Source organism: Heptranchias perlo, unplaced genomic scaffold, assembly GCF_035084215.1.
Source record: "Heptranchias perlo isolate sHepPer1 unplaced genomic scaffold, sHepPer1.hap1 HAP1_SCAFFOLD_320, whole genome shotgun sequence".
NCBI lineage: Eukaryota > Metazoa > Chordata > Chondrichthyes > Hexanchiformes > Hexanchidae > Heptranchias > Heptranchias perlo.
This window is the reverse complement of record NW_027139332.1, coordinates 85924-103517: the sequence shown is the minus strand read 5'-3', so window position 1 is coordinate 103517 and position 17594 is coordinate 85924. Positions and strand designations below refer to the sequence as shown.

The 17594-nt window shown below is 44.8% G+C and overlaps 1 protein-coding gene across 1 annotated transcript in view; it reads right to left on the bottom strand.

Moving 5' to 3' along the window:
- ephx5 (epoxide hydrolase 5) overlaps positions 1-17594 on the bottom strand; it is a gene marked incomplete at its 5' end in the record, with an annotated part of 223986 nt that overhangs the window by 136622 nt on the left and 69770 nt on the right. Inside the window, one exon of the mRNA XM_067978582.1 lies at positions 13256-13470. Coding sequence (XP_067834683.1) covers positions 13256-13470 — 215 coding nt within the window. The remainder of the gene's footprint in view (positions 1-13255; positions 13471-17594) is intronic.

Sequence of the window (17594 nt, the reverse complement as noted above, 5' to 3'; positions counted from 1 at the left end):
GTCTGTAACTCACTCCCTGCTATCTGTTATTCAATACATAAACTGCTCTCAACCCCTCGATTAGATTCCAGTCTGTAACTCACTCCCGGGATCTGTTATTCTATATATAAATCCCCCCGAACCCCTCGATTAGATTCCAGTCAGTAACTCACTCCCGGGTATCTGTTATTCTATATATAAACCCACTGAACCCCTCGATTAGATTCCAGTCTGTAACTCACTCCCGGGTATCTGTTATTCTATATATAAACCACCCGAACCCCTCGATTAGATTCCAGTCAGTAACTCACTCCCTGCTATCTGTTATTCTATATATAAACCCCCCGAACCCCTCGATTAGATTCCAGTCTGTAACTCACTCCCGGTATCTGTTATTCTATATATAAACCCCCCGAACCCCTCGATCAGATTCCAGTCTGTAACTCACTCCCGCGTATCTGTTATTCTATATATAAACCCCCCGAACCCCTCGATTACATTCCAGTCTGTAACTCACTCCCGGTATCTGTTATTCTATATATAAACCCCCCGAACCCCTCGATCAGATTCCAGTCTGTAACTCACTCCCGGGTATCTGTTATTCTATATATAAACCCCCCGAACCCCTCGATTAGATTCCAGTCTGGAACTCACTCCCGGGTATCTGTTATTCTATATATAAACCCCCCGAACCCCTCGATTAGATTCCAGTCTGTAACTCACTCCCGGGTATCTGTTATTCTATAAATAAACCACCCGAACCCCTCGATTAGATTCCAGTCTGTAACTCACTCCCTGCTCTCTGTTATTCTATATATAAACCCCCCGAACCCCTCGATTAGATTCCAGTCTGGAACTCACTCCCTGCTATCTGTTATTCTATATATGAACCACCCGAACCCCTCGATTAGATTCCAGTCAGTAACTCACTCCCGGTATCTGTTATTCTATATATAAACCACCCGAACCCCTCGATTAGATTCCAGTCTGTAACTCACTCCCGGGATCAGTTATTCTATATATAAACCACATGTACTCGATTAGTTTCCAGCCTGTAACTCACTCCTGGTATCTGTTATTCGATATATAAACCACCCGAACCCCTCGATTAGATTCCAGTCTGTAACTCACTCCCTGCTACCTGTTATTCTATATATAAACCACCCGAACCCTTCGATTAGATTCCAGTCTGTAACTCACTCCCTGCTACCTGTTATTCTATATTTAAACCACCCGAACGCCTCGATTAGATTCCAGTCTGTAACTCACTCTCGGGTATCTGTTATTCTATATATAAACCCCCCGAACCCCTCGATTAGATTCCAGCCTGTAACTCACTCCTTGTATCTGTTATTCTAAATATAAACCACCCGAACCCCTCGATTAGATTCCAGTCTGTAACTCACTCCCGGGTATCTGTTATTCTATATAGAAACCACACGAGCCCCTCGATTCGATTCCAGTCTGTAACTCACTCCCTGCTATCTGTTATTCTATATGTAAACCACCCGAACCCCTCGATTACATTCCAGTCTGTAACTCACTCCCGGTATCTGTTATTCGATATATAAACCCCCCGAACCCCTCGATTAGATTCCAGTCTGTAACTCACTCCCGGGTATCTTTTATTCTATATATAAACCCCGCGAACCCCTCGATTAGATTCCAGTCTGTAACTCACTCCCGGGTATCTGTTATTCTATATATAAACCACCCGAACCCCTCGATTAGATTCCAGTCAGTAACTCACTCCCGGGTATCTGTTATTCTATATATAAACCCCCCGAACCCCTCGATTAGATTCCAGTCTGTAACTCACTCCCTGCTATCTGTTATTCTATGTATGAACCACCCGAACCCCTCGATGAGATTCCAGTCAGCAACTCACTCCCGGTATCTGTTATTCTATATATAAACCACCCGAACCCCTCGATTAGATTCCAGTCTGTAACTCACTCCCGGGATCAGTTATTCTATATATAAACCCCCCGAACCCCTCGATTAGATTCCAGTCTGTAACTCACTCCCTGCTATCTGTTATTCTATATATAAACCCCCCGAACCCCTCGATTAGATTCCAGTCTGGAACTCACTCCCTGCTATCTGTTATTCTATATATGAACCACCCGAACCCCTCGATTAGATTCCAGTCAGGAACTCACTCCCGGGTATCTGTTATTCTAAAAATAAACCCCCCGAACCCCTCGATTAGATTCCAGTCTGTAACTCACTCCCGGGTATCTGTTATTCTATATATAAACCACCCGAACCCCTCGATTAGATTCCAGTCTGTAACTCACTCCCGGGATCAGTTATTCTACATATAAACCCCATGTCCTCGATTCGTTTCCAGCCTGTAACTCACTCCTGGTATCTGTTATTCGATATATAAAGCACACGAACCCCTCGATTAGATTCCAGTCTGTAACTCAATCCCAGGTATCTGTTGTTCTATATATAAACCCCCCCAAAACCCCTCGATTAGATTCCAGTCTGTAACTCACTCCCTGCTATCTGTTATTCAATACATAAACTGCTCTCAACCCCTCGATTAGATTCCAGTCTGTAACTCACTCCCGGGATCTGTTATTCTATATATAAACACCCCCGAACCCCTCGATTAGATTCCAGTCTGGAACTCACTCCCTGCTATCTGTTATTCTACATATAAACCAGCCGAACCCCTCGATTAGATTCCAGTCTGTAACTCACTCCCGGGTATCTGTTGTTATATATATAAACCTCCCGAACTCATCGATTAGATTCCAGTCTGGAACTCACTCCCTGCTATCTGTTATTCGATATATAAACCACCCGAACCCCTCGATTAGATTCCAGTCAGTAACTCACTCCCGGTATCTGTTATTCTATATATAAACCCCCCGAACCCCTCGATTAGATTCCAGTCTGCTACTCACTCCCGGGTATCTGTTATTCTATATATAAACCCCCCGAACCCCTCGATTAGATTCCAGTCTGTAACTCACTCCCGGGTATCTGTTATTCTATATATAAACCACCCGAACCCCTCGATTAGATTCCAGTCAGTAACTCACTCCCTGCTATCTGTTATTCTATATATAAACCCCCCGAACCCCTCGATTACATTCCAGTCTGTAACTCACTCCCGGTATCTGTTATTCTATATATAAACCCCCCGAACCCCTCGATCAGATTCCAGTCTGTAACTCACTCCCGCGTGTCTGTTATTCTATATATAAACCCCCCGAACCCCTCGATTACATTCCAGTCTGTAACTCACTCCCGGGTATCTGTTATTCTATATATAAACCACCCGAACCCCTCGATTAGATTCCAGTCAGTAACTCACTCCCGGTATCTGTTATTCTATATATAAACCCCCCGAACCCCTCGATTAGATTCCAGTCTGTAACTCACTCCCTGCTATCTGTTATTCGATATATAAACCACCCGAACCCCTCGATTAGATTCCAGTCAGTAACTCACTCCCGGTATCTGTTATTCTATATATAAACCCCCCGAACCCCTCGATTAGATTCCAGTCTGCTACTCACTCCCGGGTATCTGTTATTCTATATATAAACCCCCCGAACCCCTCGATTAGATTCCAGTCTGTAACTCACTCCCGGGTATCTGTTATTCTATATATAAACCACCCGAACCCCTCGATTAGATTCCAGTCAGTAACTCACTCCCTGCTATCTGTTATTCTATATATAAACCCCCCGAACCCCTCGATTACATTCCAGTCTGTAACTCACTCCCGGTATCTGTTATTCTATATATAAACCCCCCGAACCCCTCGATCAGATTCCAGTCTGTAACTCACTCCCGCGTATCTGTTATTCTATATATAAACCCCCCGAACCCCTCGATTACATTCCAGTCTGTAACTCACTCCCGGGTATCTGTTATTCTATATATAAACCACCCGAACCCCTCGATTAGATTCCAGTCAGTAACTCACTCCCGGTATCTGTTATTCTATATATAAACCCCCCGAACCCCTCGATTAGATTCCAGTCTGGAACTCACTCCCGGGTATCTGTTATTCTATATATAAACCCCCTTAACCCCTCGATTAGATTCCAGTCTGTAACTCACTCCCGGGTATCTGTTATTCTATAAATAAACCACCCGAACCCCTCGATTAGATTCCAGTCTGTAACTCACTCCCTGCTCTCTGTTATTCTATATATAAACCCCCCGAACCCCTCGATTAGATTCCAGTCTGGAACTCACTCCCTGCTATCTGTTATTCTATATATGAACCACCCGAACCCCTCGATTAGATTCCAGTCAGTAACTCACTCCCGGTATCTGTTATTCTATATATAAACCACCCGAACCCCTCGATTAGATTCCAGTCTGTAACTCACTCCTGGGATCAGTTATTCTATATATAAACCCCATGTACTCGATTAGTTTCCAGCCTGTAACTCACTCCTGGTATCTGTTATTCGATATATAAAGCACACGAACCCCTCGATTAGATTCCAGTCTGTAACTCAATCCCAGGTATCTGTTGTTCTATATATAAACCCCCCCAAAACCCCTCGATTAGATTCCAGTCTGTAACTCACTCCCTGCTATCTGTTATTCAATTCATAAACTGCTCTCAACCCCTCGATTAGATTCCAGTCTGTAACTCACTCCCGGGATCTGTTATTCTATATATAAACACCCCCGAACCCATCGATTAGATTCCAGTCTGGAACTCACTCCCTGCTATCTGTTATTATACATATAAACCACCCGAACCCCTCGATTAGATTCCAGTCTGTAACTCACTCCCGGGTATCTGTTATTCTATATATAAACCTCCCGAACTCATCGATTCGATTCCAGTCTGTAACTCACTCCCTGCTATCTGTTATTCTATATGTAAACCACCCGAACCCCTCGATTGCATTCCAGCCTGTAACTCACTCCCGGGTATCTGTTATTCTATATATAAATCCCCCCAAACCCCTCGATTAGATTCCAGTCTGTAACTCACTCCCGGGTATCTGTTATTCTATATATAAACCACCCGAACCCCTCGATTAGATTCCAGTCAGTAACTCACTCCCGGTATCTGTTATTCTATATATAAACCCCCCGAACACCTCGATTAGATTCCAGTCTGTAACTCACTCCCGGGTATCTGTTATTCTATATATAAACCCCCCGAACCCCTCGATTAGATTCCAGTCTGGAACTCACTCCCGGGTATCTGTTATTCTATATATAAACCACCCGAACCCCTCGATTAGATTCCAGTCTGTAACTCACTCCCGGGTATCTGTTATTCTATATATAAACCACCCGAACCCCTCGATTAGATTCCAGTCTGTAACTCACTCCCTGCTATCTGTTATTCTATATATAAACCCCCCGAACCTCTCGATTAGATTCCAGTCTGTAACTCACTCCCGGTATCTGTTATTCTATATATAAACCACCCGAACCCCTCGATTAGATTCCAGTCTGTAACTCACTCCCGGGTATCTGTTATTCTATATATAAACCCCCCGAACCCCTCGATTAGATTCCAGTCTGGAACTCACTCCCTGCTATCTGTTATTCTATATATGAACCACCCGAACCCCTCGATTAGATTCCAGTCAGTAACTCACTCCCGGGATCTGTTATTCTATATATAAACCACCCGAACCCCTCGATTAGATTCCAGTCTGGAACTCACTCCCTGCTATCTGTTATTCTATATATGAACCACCCGAACCCCTCGATTAGATTCCAGTCAGTAACTCACTCCCGGTATCTGTTATTCTATATATAAACCACCCGAACCCCTCGATTAGATTCCAGTCTGTAACTCACTCCCGGGATCAGTTATTCTACATATAAACCCCATATACTCGATTAGTTTCCAGCCTGTAACTCACTCCTGGTATCTGTTATTCGATATATAAAGCACACGAACCCCTCGATTAGATTCCAGTCTGTAACTCAATCCCAGGTATCTGTTGTTCTATATATAAACCCCCCCAAAACCCCTCGATTGGATTCCAGTCTGTAACTCACTCCCTGCTATCTGTTATTCTATACATAAACTGCTCTCAACCCCTCGATTAGATTCCAGTCTGTAACTCACTCCCGGGATCTGTTATTCTATATATAAACACCCCCGAACCCCTCGATTAGATTCCAGTCCGGAACTCACTCCCTGCTATCTGTTATTCTACATATAAACCACCCGAACCCCTCGATTAGATTCCAGTCTGTAACTCACTCCCGGGTATCTGTTATTCTATATATAAACCACCCGAACCCCTCGATTAGATTCCAGTCTGTAACTCACTCCCTGCTATCTGTTATTCCATTTATAAACCCCCCGAACCCCTCGATTAGATTCCAGTCTGGAACTCACTCCCTGCTATCGGTTGTTCTATATATAAACCCCCCGAACCCCTCGATTAGATTCCAGTCTGTAACTCACTCCCTGCTATCTGTTATTCTATATATAAACCACCCGAACCCCTCGATTAGATTCCAGCCTGTAACTCACTCCCGGGATCTGTTATTCTATAAATAAACCCCCTGAACCCCTCGATTAGATTCCAGTCTGTAACTCACGACTGGGTATCTGTTATTCTATATATAAACCCCCCGAACCCCTCGATTAGATTCCAGTCTGCAACTCACTCCCGGGTATCTGTTATTCTATATATAAACCCCCCGAACCCCTCGATGAGATTCCAGTCTGGAACTCACTCCCTGCTATCTGTTTTTCGAAATATAAACCACCCGAACCCCTCGATTAGATTCCAGTCTGTAACTCACTCCCTGCTACCTGTTATTCTATATATAAACCACCTGAACCCCTCGATTAGATTCCAGTCTGTAACTCACTCCCGGGTATCTGTTATTCTATATATAAACCACCCGAACCCCTCGATTAGATTCCAGTCAGTAACTCACTCACGGTATCTGTTATTCTATATATAAACCCCCCGAACCCCTCGATCAGATTCCAGTCTGTAACTCACTCCCGCGTATCTGTTATTCTATATATGAACCCCCCGAACCCCTCGATCAGATTCCAGTCTGTAACTCACTCCCGCGTATCTGTTATTCTATATATAAACCCCCCGAACCCCTCGATTACATTCCAGTCTGTAACTCACTCCCGGGTATCTGTTATTCTATATATAAACCACCCGAACCCCTCGATTAGATTCCAGTCAGTAACTCACTCCCGGTATCTGTTATTCTATATATAAACCCCCCGAACCCCTCGATTAGATTCCAGTCTGGAACTCACTCCCGGGTATCTGTTATTCTATATATAAACCCCCTTAACCCCTCGATTAGATTCCAGTCTGTAACTCACTCCCTGCTCTCTGTTATTCTATATATAAACCCCCCGAACCCCTCGATTAGATTCCAGTCTGGAACTCACTCCCTGCTATCTGTTATTCTATATATGAACCACCCGAACCCCTCGATTAGATTCCAGTCAGTAACTCACTCCCGGGATCAGTTATTCTATATATAAACCCCATGTACTCGATTAGTTTCCAGCCTGTAACTCACTCCTGGTATCTGTTATTCGATATATAAAGCACACGAACCCCTCGATTAGATTCCAGTCTGTAACTCAATCCCAGGTATCTGTTGTTCTATATATAAATCCCCCAAAACCCCTCGATTAGATTCCAGTCTGTAACTCACTCCCTGCTATCTGTTATTCAATACATAAACTGCTCTCAACCCCTCGATTAGATTCCAGTCTGTAACTCACTCCCGGGATCTGTTATTCTATATATAAACACCCCCGAACCCATCGATTAGATTCCAGTCTGGAACTCACTCCCTGCTATCTGTTATTATACATATAAACCACCCGAACCCCTCGATTAGATTCCAGTCTGTAACTCACTCCCGGGTATCTGTTATTCTATATATAAACCTCCCGAACTCATCGATTAGATTCCAGTCTGGAACTCACTCCCTGCTATCTGTTATTCTATATGTAAACCACCCGAACCCCTCGATTGCATTCCAGCCTGTAACTCACTCCCGGGTATCTGTTATTCTATATATAAATCCCCCCAAACCCCTCGATTAGATTCCAGTCTGTAACTCACTCCCGGGTATCTGTTATTCTATATATAAACCACCCGAACCCCTCGATTAGATTCCAGTCAGTAACTCACTCCCGGTATCTGTTATTCTATACATAAACCCCCCGAACCCCTCGATTAGATTCCAGTCTGGAACTCACTCCCGGGTATCTGTTATTCTATATATAAACCACCCGAACCCCTCGATTAGATTCCAGTCTGTAACTCACTCCCGGTATCTGTTATTCTATATATAAACCACCCGAACCCCTCGATTAGATTCCAGTCTGTAACTCACTCCCGGGTATCTGTTATTCTATATATAAACCCCCCGAACCCCTCGATTACATTCCAGCCTGTAACTCACTCCCGGGATCTGTTATTCTATAAATAAACCCCCTGAACCCCTCGATTAGATTCCAGTCTGTAACTCACGACTGGGTATCTGTTATTCTATATATAAACCCCCCGAACCCCTCGATTAGATTCCAGTCTGTAACTCACTCCCGGGTATCTGTTATTCTATATATAAACCCCCCGAACCCCTCGATTAGATTCCAGTCTGTAACTCACTCCCTGCTATCTGTTTTTCGAAATATAAACCACCCGAACCCCTCGATTAGATTCCAGTCTGTAACTCACTCCCTGCTACCTGTTATTCTATATATAAACCACCTGAACCCCTCGATTAGATTCCAGTCTGTAACTCACTCCCGGGTATCTGTTATTCTATATATAAACCACCCGAACCCCTCGATTAGATTCCAGTCAGTAACTCACTCCCGGTATCTGTTATTCTATATATAAACCCCCCGAACCCCTCGATTAGATTCCAGTCTGGAACTCACTCCCTGCTATCTGTTATTCTACATATGAACCACCTGAACCCCTCGATTAGATTCCAGTCAGTAACTCACTCCCGGTATCTGTTATTCTATATATAAACACCCCGAACCCCTCGATTAGATTCCAGTCTGTAACTCACTCCCGGGTATCTGTTATTCTATATATAAACCCCCCGAACCCCTCGATTAGATTCCAGTCTGTAACTCACTCCCGGGATCAGTTATTCTACATATAAACCCCATGTACTCGATTAGTTTCCAGCCTGTAACTCACTCCTGGTATCTGTTATTCGATATATAAAGCACACGAACCCCTCGATTAGATTCCAGTCTGTAACTCAATCCCAGGTATCTGTTGTTCTATATATAAACCCCACCAAAACCCCTCGATTAGATTCCAGTCTGTAACTCACTCCCTGCTATCTGTTATTCTATACATAAACTGCTCTCAACCCCTCGATTAGATTCCAGTCTGTAACTCACTCCCGGGATCTGTTATTCTATATATAAACACCCCCGAACCCCTCGATTAGATTCCAGTCTGTAACTCACTCGCTGCTATCTGTTATTCTACATATAAACCACCCGAACCCCTCGATTAGATTCCAGTCTGTAACTCACTCCCGGTATCTGTTATTCTATATATAAACCCCCCGAACCCCTCGATTAGATTCCAGTCTGTAACTCACTCCCGGGTATCTGTTATTCTACATATAAACCACCCGAACCCCTCGATTACATTCCAGCCTGTAACTCACTCCCGGGTATCTGTTATTCTATATATAAACCACCTGAACCCCTCGATTAGATTCCAGTCTGTAACTCACTCCCGGGTATCTGTTATTCTATATATAAACCCCCCCGAGCCCCTCGATTAGATTCCAGTCTGTAACTCACTCCCGGGTATCTGTTATTCTATATATAAACCCCCCGAACCCCTCGATTAGATTCCAGTCTGTAACTCACTCCCGGGTATCTGTTATTCTACATATAAACCACCCGAACCCCTCGATTAGATTCCAGCCTGTAACTCACTCCCGGGTATCTGTTATTCTATATATAAACCACCTGAACCCCTCGATTAGATTCCAGTCTGTAACTCACTCCCGGGTATCTGTTATTCTATATATAAACCACCCGAACCCCTCGATTAGATTCCAGTCAGTAACTCACTCCCGGTATCTGTTATTCTATATATATACCCCCCGAACCCCTCGATTAGATTCCTGTCTGGAACTCACTCCCTGCTATCTGTTATTCTACATATGAACCACCTGAACCCCTCGATTAGATTCCAGTCTGTAACTCACTCCCGGGTATCTGTTATTCTATATATAAACCACCCGAACCCCTCGATTAGATTCCAGTCTGCAACTCACTCCTTGCCATCTGTTATTCCATATATAAACCCCCTATCCCCTCGATTAGATTCCAGTCAGTAACTCACTCCCGGTATCTGTTATTCTATATATAAACCCCCCAAACCCCTCGATTAGATTCCAGTCTGGAACTCACTCCCTGCTATCTGTTATTCCATTTATAAACCCCCCGAACCCCTCGATTAGATTCCAGTCTGGAACTCACTCCCTGCTATCGGTTATTCTTTTTATAAACCCCCCGAACCCCTCGATTAGATTCCAGTCTGGAACTCACTCCCTGCTATCGGTTATTCTTTTTATAAACCCCCCGAACCCCTCGATTACATTCCAGCCTGTCACTCACTCCCGGGATCTGTTATTCTATAAATAAACCCCCCGAACCCCTCGATTAGATTCCAGCCTGTAACTCACTCCCTGCTATCGATTATTCTATATATAAACCCCCCGAACCCCTCGATTAGATTCCAGTCTGTAACTCACTCCCTGCTATCTGTTTTTCGAAATATAAACCACCCGAACCCTTCGATTAGATTCCAGTCTGTAACTCACACTCGGGTGTCTGTTATTCTATATATAAACCCCCCGAAACCCTCGATTAGATTCCAGTCTGTAACTCACTCTCGGGTATCTGTTATTCTATATATAAACCACCTGAACCCCTCGATTAGATTCCAGTCTGTAACTCACTCCCGGGTATCTGTTATTCTATATATAAACCACCCGAACCCCTCGATTAGATTCCAGTCAGTAACTCACTCCCGGTATCTGTTATTCTATATATATACCCCCCGAACCCCTCGATTAGATTCCTGTCTGGAACTCACTCCCTGCTATCTGTTATTCTACATATGAACCACCTGAACCCCTCGATTAGATTCCAGTCTGTAACTCACTCCCGGGTATCTGTTATTCTATATATAAACCACCCGAACCCCTCGATTAGATTCCAGTCAGTAACTCACTCCCGGTATCTGTTATTCTATATATAAACCCCCCGAACCCCTCGATTAGATTCCAGTCTGTAACTCACTCCCGGGATCAGTTATTCTACATATAAACCCCATGTACTCGATTAGTTTCCAGCCTGTAACTCACTCCTGGTATCTGTTATTCGATATATAAAGCACACGAACCCCTCGATTAGATTCCAGTCTGTAACTCAATCCCAGGTATCTGTTGTTCTATATATAAATCCCCCAAAACCCCTCGATTAGATTCCAGTCTGTAACTCACTCCCTGCTATCTGTTATTCTATACATAAACTGCTCTCAACCCCTCGATTAGATTCCAGTCTGTAACTCACTCCCGGGATCTGTTATTCTATATATAAACACCCCCGAACCCCTCGATTAGATTCCAGTCTGGAACTCACTCGCTGCTATCTGTTATTATACATATAAACCACCCGAACCCCTCGATTAGATTCCAGTCTGTAACTCACTCCCGGGATCTGTTATTCTATATATAAACACCCCCGAACCCCTCGATTAGATTCCAGTCTGTAACTCACTCCCTGCTATCTGTTATTCTATATATAAACCACCCGAACCCCTCGATTAGATTCCAGTCTGTAACTCACTCCTTGCTATCTGTTATTCCATATATAAACCCCCCGATCCCCTCGATTAGATTCCAGTCAGTAACTCACTCCCGGTATCTGTTATTCTATATATAAACCCCCCAAACCCCTCGATTAGATTCCAGTCTGTAACTCACTCCCTGCTATCTGTTATTCTATATGTAAACCACCCGAACCCCTCGATTAGATTCCAGCCTGTAACTCACTCCCGGGATCTGTTATTCTATAAATAAACCCCCTGAACCCCTCGATTAGATTCCAGTCTGTAACTCACTCCCGGTTATCTGTTATTCTATATATAAACCCCCCGAACCCCTCGATTAGATTCCAGCCTGTAACTCACTCCTGGGTATCTGTTATTCTATATATAAACCACCCGAACCCCTCGATTAGATTCCAGTCTGTAACTCACTCCCTGCTATCTGTTTTTCTATATATAAACCCCCCGAACCCCTCGATTAGATTCCAGTCTGTAACTCACTCCCTGCTATCTGTTTTTCTATATATAAACCACCCGAACCCCTCGATTAGATTCCAGTCTGTAACTCACTCCCTGCTACCTGTAATTCTATATATAGCCACCCGAACCCTTCGATTAGATTCCAGTCTGTAACTCACTCTCGGGTATCTGTTATTCTATATATAAACCCCCCGAACCCCTCGATTAGATTCCAGTCTGTCACTCACTCCCTGCGACCTGTTATTCTATATATAAACCCCCCGAACCCCTCGATTAGATTCCAGTCAGTAACTCACTCCCGGGATCTGTTATTCTATATATAAACACCCTGAACTCGATTAGATTCCAGCCTGTAACTCACTCCTTGTATCTGTTATTCTAAATATAAACCACCCAATCCCTCAATTAGATTCCAGTCTGTAACTCACTCCCGGGATCTGTTATTCTACATATAAACCACCCGAACCCCTCGATTAGATTCCAGTCTGTAACTCACTCCCGGGTATCTGTTATTCTATATATAAACCACCCGAACCCCTCGATTAGATTCCAGTCTGTAACTCACTCCCGGGTATCTGTTATTCTATATATAAACCTCCCGAACTCATCGATTAGATTCCTGTCTGTAACTCACTCCCGGGTATCTGTTTTTCTATATATAAACCACCCGAACTCATCGATTAGATTCCAGTCTGTAACTCACTCCCGGGTACCTGTTATTTTTTCTATAAACGACACGAACCCCTCGATTAGATTCCAGTCTGTAACTCACTCCCGGGTATCTGTTATTCTGTATATAAACCCCCCGAACCCCTTGATTAGATTCCAGTCTGTAACTCACTCTCGGGTATCTGTTATTCTATAAACCCCCCGAACCCCTCGATTAGATTCCAGTGGGCTGCTCCCTGTGCTCCCTCTGCTCCCGTGTGTCTGTTGTCTCTGATTATTGCTCACACTCCTACCTGGCGTGTCGGGTTTGGAGGCCTGGATGTGCATGTAACCGGACTCCCTCAGCATGTCATAGATATTCCTTTTGATGAAGGGATAGAGTCGTTCAACATCAGTCTTGGTGAATCCGACGAGGGATGGTAAATATTGTCCGAGGAGTAGAGAGGGCAGCATCCTCATCGGCATCCTGGAAACTGGAAAGAAGTTCAAGTGGATTCCTTTAACATTCCTGAGGGGGAGCAGAGGGCCGAGTTAGAATAGAACAATGGATACAGAACTCCAACTTCGGGCAACCCTGTACCCATCCCCGGGGACCATCGTACCCACCCCCGGGGGACCCTCGTACCCACCCCCGGGGGACCCTCGTACACACCCCCGGGGACCCTCGTACCCACCCCCGGGGACCCTCGTACCCACCCCCGGGGGACCCTCGTACCCACCCCCGGGGGACCCTCGTACCCACCCCCGGGGACCCTCTTACCCACCCCCGGGGACCCTCGTACCCACCCCCGGGGACCCTCGTACCCACCCCCGGGGGACCCTCGTACCCACCCCCGGGGGACCCTCGTACCCACCCCCGGGGACCCTCTTACCCACCCCCGGGGGACCCTCGTACCCACCCCCGGGGGACCCTCGTACCCACCCCCGGGGGACCCTCGTACCCACCCCCGGGGGACCCTCGTACCCACCCCCGGGGACCCTCGTACCCACCCCCGGGGACCCTCGTACCCACCCCCGGGGGACCCTCGTACCCACCCCCGGGGACCCTCGTACCCGCCCCCGGGGGACCCTCGTACCCACCCCCGGGGACCCTCTTACCCACCCCCGGGAGACCCTCGTATCCACCCCCGGGGGACCCTCTTACCCACCCCCGGGGACCCTCGTACCCACCCCCCGGGGACCCTCGTACCCACCCCCGGGGACCCTCTTACCCACCCCCGGGGGACCCTCGTACCCACCCCCGGGGGACTGGGCTGAAAGAAGCAAGTGGTTCTCCAGGAGCAGGTCCCTGTCTGTCCTGTCTGTCCCTGTCTGTCCCTGTCTGTCCTGTCTGTCCCTGTCTGTCCCTGTCTGTCCCTGTCTGTCCCTGTCTGTGGGAGAGTGACTGAGCATTTGGACAAACATGAGCAGATCAGAGACCAGCATGGATTTGCAATGGGTGGGCCATGTCTCAAGAGCCTAATTGAATTTTTTGAGGCGGTAACTAACTTGGTAGATAAGGGAATGTCAATGGATGTGGTTTATATGGACTTCCAGAAGGCATTTGATAAGGTTCCACATGAGAGACTGTTAACAAAAATGAGAATGTGTAGAATTGGAGGCATCCTATTGGTTTGGATAGGCAATTGGTTAGGAGATAGGAGGCAGAGAGTGGGGATAATGGGGACGGACTCGAATTGTCAGAATGTGACTCGTGACGTCCTCCAGAGATCAGTAGTGGGGCTACAGCTTTTCACTATTTTTATAAATGACTTGAAGGAAGGAGTAGAGGGCCATATATCTAAGTTTGCTGGCGACACTGAGTTAGGAGGCACAGTAAATAGTGTAGATGGGAACAGGAAGTTGCAAAGGGACATTGATAGATTCAGTGAGTGGGCAAAACTGTGGCAGATGGAGTTCGACATGGGGAAGTGTGAGGCCATCCACTTTGGACCCAAGAAAGGTAGATCAGAGTATTTTCTAAATGGTGAGAAGCTCGGCACTGTGGAGGTGGTGTGAGAGATTTAGGGGTTCAAGTACAGAAATCACTAAAAGATACAAAAAATAATTATAAATGCTAATGGAATGTTGGCTTTTATCTCCAGAGGGCTGGAATACAAAGGGGAGAGGGAAGTTACACTCCAGTTATAACTGTAGGGTTAAATGAAGGGAAGAGGCTAAACACCGGATTGACCTCTTGAGCCAAATGGCCTGTTTCTCTGCGGAACATTCTATGCAATTCTATGATTTCTCATTGTGAGAATCCCGACGTGGTCAGTTTTCGGTAAAATATTAAAATGCCTACGTGGCAAAGAAGCAGAATGCAAAATGGTTAGAAAGGGTTAATTAGTTAGTAACTGAGATTGGTACAAGTGGCCTGGCCTCCTGCTGGGCCACATGTTTGCTTAGTCAGCAGGTTTGCATTGTCTTATCAATGTAGAGTCTTTGATGTGAGTCAAGGACTGGTCTGAATGTCTCCATGTTTATGGCAGATCAATATAGGTAACGAACTTAGCCAAAGTTGAAAGACATTCCAGGTTGGGAGATAAGGAACAGAAGGAACAGGGAAGAACATTCCAAGTTGAAAGGTGAGGAAGTATCCCCTTTGATGTCTAACAGCAACATGGTCAGCACATGGACTATCTATGATTGGCCGGAAGTAACGTAACCCCGCATGGCAACCTGTGCCCGGCTTATGATTGGTGTTGACTCTTGTGTTAACGATGTTCCAACCCCTATCGATCTGTATAAAGGTATGAGTTTTTGTATATGTCTCTGTCTCCTTATTCTGTTAGAATCGTTCGGATTCTCTCAGGAATCTGAATTGAAGCTACAGACTAAGATCTGCTATTAAAGTTGTGATGAACTTTAAAGTGTATTCGACTTCAGATTTTACTGAACCAGACTGAGGGGAAAGAATCCAGATCGTCATTTGGTGGCCCGTACGGGGATCTTAACGGTCGTTCACCGAGAGTTCGCGGAGTAAGAGGCGTATTGTCTCAGACACGGAGGAAGGAAATGGCGCCCCGATGTAAGTAGTCTTAATTTACTACGTCGGTTTTCCTCCAATCCGTCAGTCTGACGACGAATCGTCCAATCGCTAACACTCGTGTGGCATCCTTACAAGATTCAGGTCAGTCTGGCGAATACACAGAAATAGCAGGAAGAGGTCAGTGGTCGAATATCACTGAGGGTCAGCTCCGGCTGAGGGTCAGCGTACGTACTGAGGGAATAACTTGTAAGCGGTAGGTCAGTGGTTAATATCACTGAGGGTAGTCAGGGTTTAAGTTCCTGGTGATTGGATATAAACAGGAACTATTGATAAAACTTAGATGCCGCCAAAAAGGCTCAGGAATTAATTTGGAAAAATAACAGAGGTACCACAGCCAAATAACTAATTGCTTTATGGAGACAGTACTGTAAAAAAAATGGATAGAATTAAGTGACTAGACAAATGTTTAAAAGACAGAGACCCGAAAAAGAAAGGTTCTGTTGTTTAAGTGTACTGTCCCTTTAAAAAGCCTGTCTTGATCAGTGTTTTTTTTGTCGGTGTTGTGGGCCACGCCCCCTTCTTACTGTGTCTTGTGTGTTTTCTTCCTTTGTGTAATGTATCTGTCTTGTCGTGTGTTTAATTCTGATACTGCCGAATTAAAATTGGAGTTATTGAGGTTAAGTGACCTATTAAATTCTGGTTCTTATAAAGTGTGGGCATGTTAAATTCCAGACATGGGATCTTAAAAAATTGGCATTTTGATTGTTTATTTTGTGATTGGCTGTGGTTTAAAAAGAGGTTAAAAATTAACGGGATAGATTAAAAAAACTATCAGGATCATTGTGATAGGAAAAGTCAGAAAGCTGGAACAGCTCAGAGCGTTGATTATAATCAGATCCACTAAAAGTATGTGAAAAAATAGTGTGCAAAAATATAGTATAAAGCAATCCACAAATGTGAGAAGTAAAAAATCAGTCAAACCTGTGTGAAGAGAAATTTTGAAGGTGGGAACTTAATCTCAAAGGGAGAAGGATCAAATTACTCTGACCACAAGAGCAAGTTAATATTAACCCCTTCCATCCCAAGAAGCCAGACTGTCATGCCAAGAGCAGTTCAAACAGATAGAAATGACCCAGTCGGTTGAGAACTGTCTGAGGCTTGCCCATTACACAGGTGAACATGAGGTAACAATTGGTATAGGTTATATTAGTAAAATTGTCCCAATCACTCGGAAATGCCAAAGGCTACAATTGACTGAGATATAAGTTTTCACGCTACAGTGAAAAATTGATAAGAAAGGAATGTAAAACAAATCATATGAAAAGGAAGCATAGGTTAGACAATTGGAAGTCCATTACTTGAGCTATGTACTGACACAGGGTACTAAACGCCTATCAGTTTTACCCCGCCACAGTGTGATAAGGAAGTTTTGACAAGTTCTGGGGCTGTTCAATTTTATTTGAAATTAATAGTAGAATACAAGATCTGACCAAAGAGGGGAGACCTTCCCTGACAAATTATATAACTCGCATTGAGACTGTTAAGAAAACTCAACAATTAGATCAACACCTCCTAACTCAAGTGTTAAAACAAAGAGCGACATGGAATGGAGGTGGACATCGTAAAAAGAGATAGGCAAATATGGAGACGTAAAGATCTGT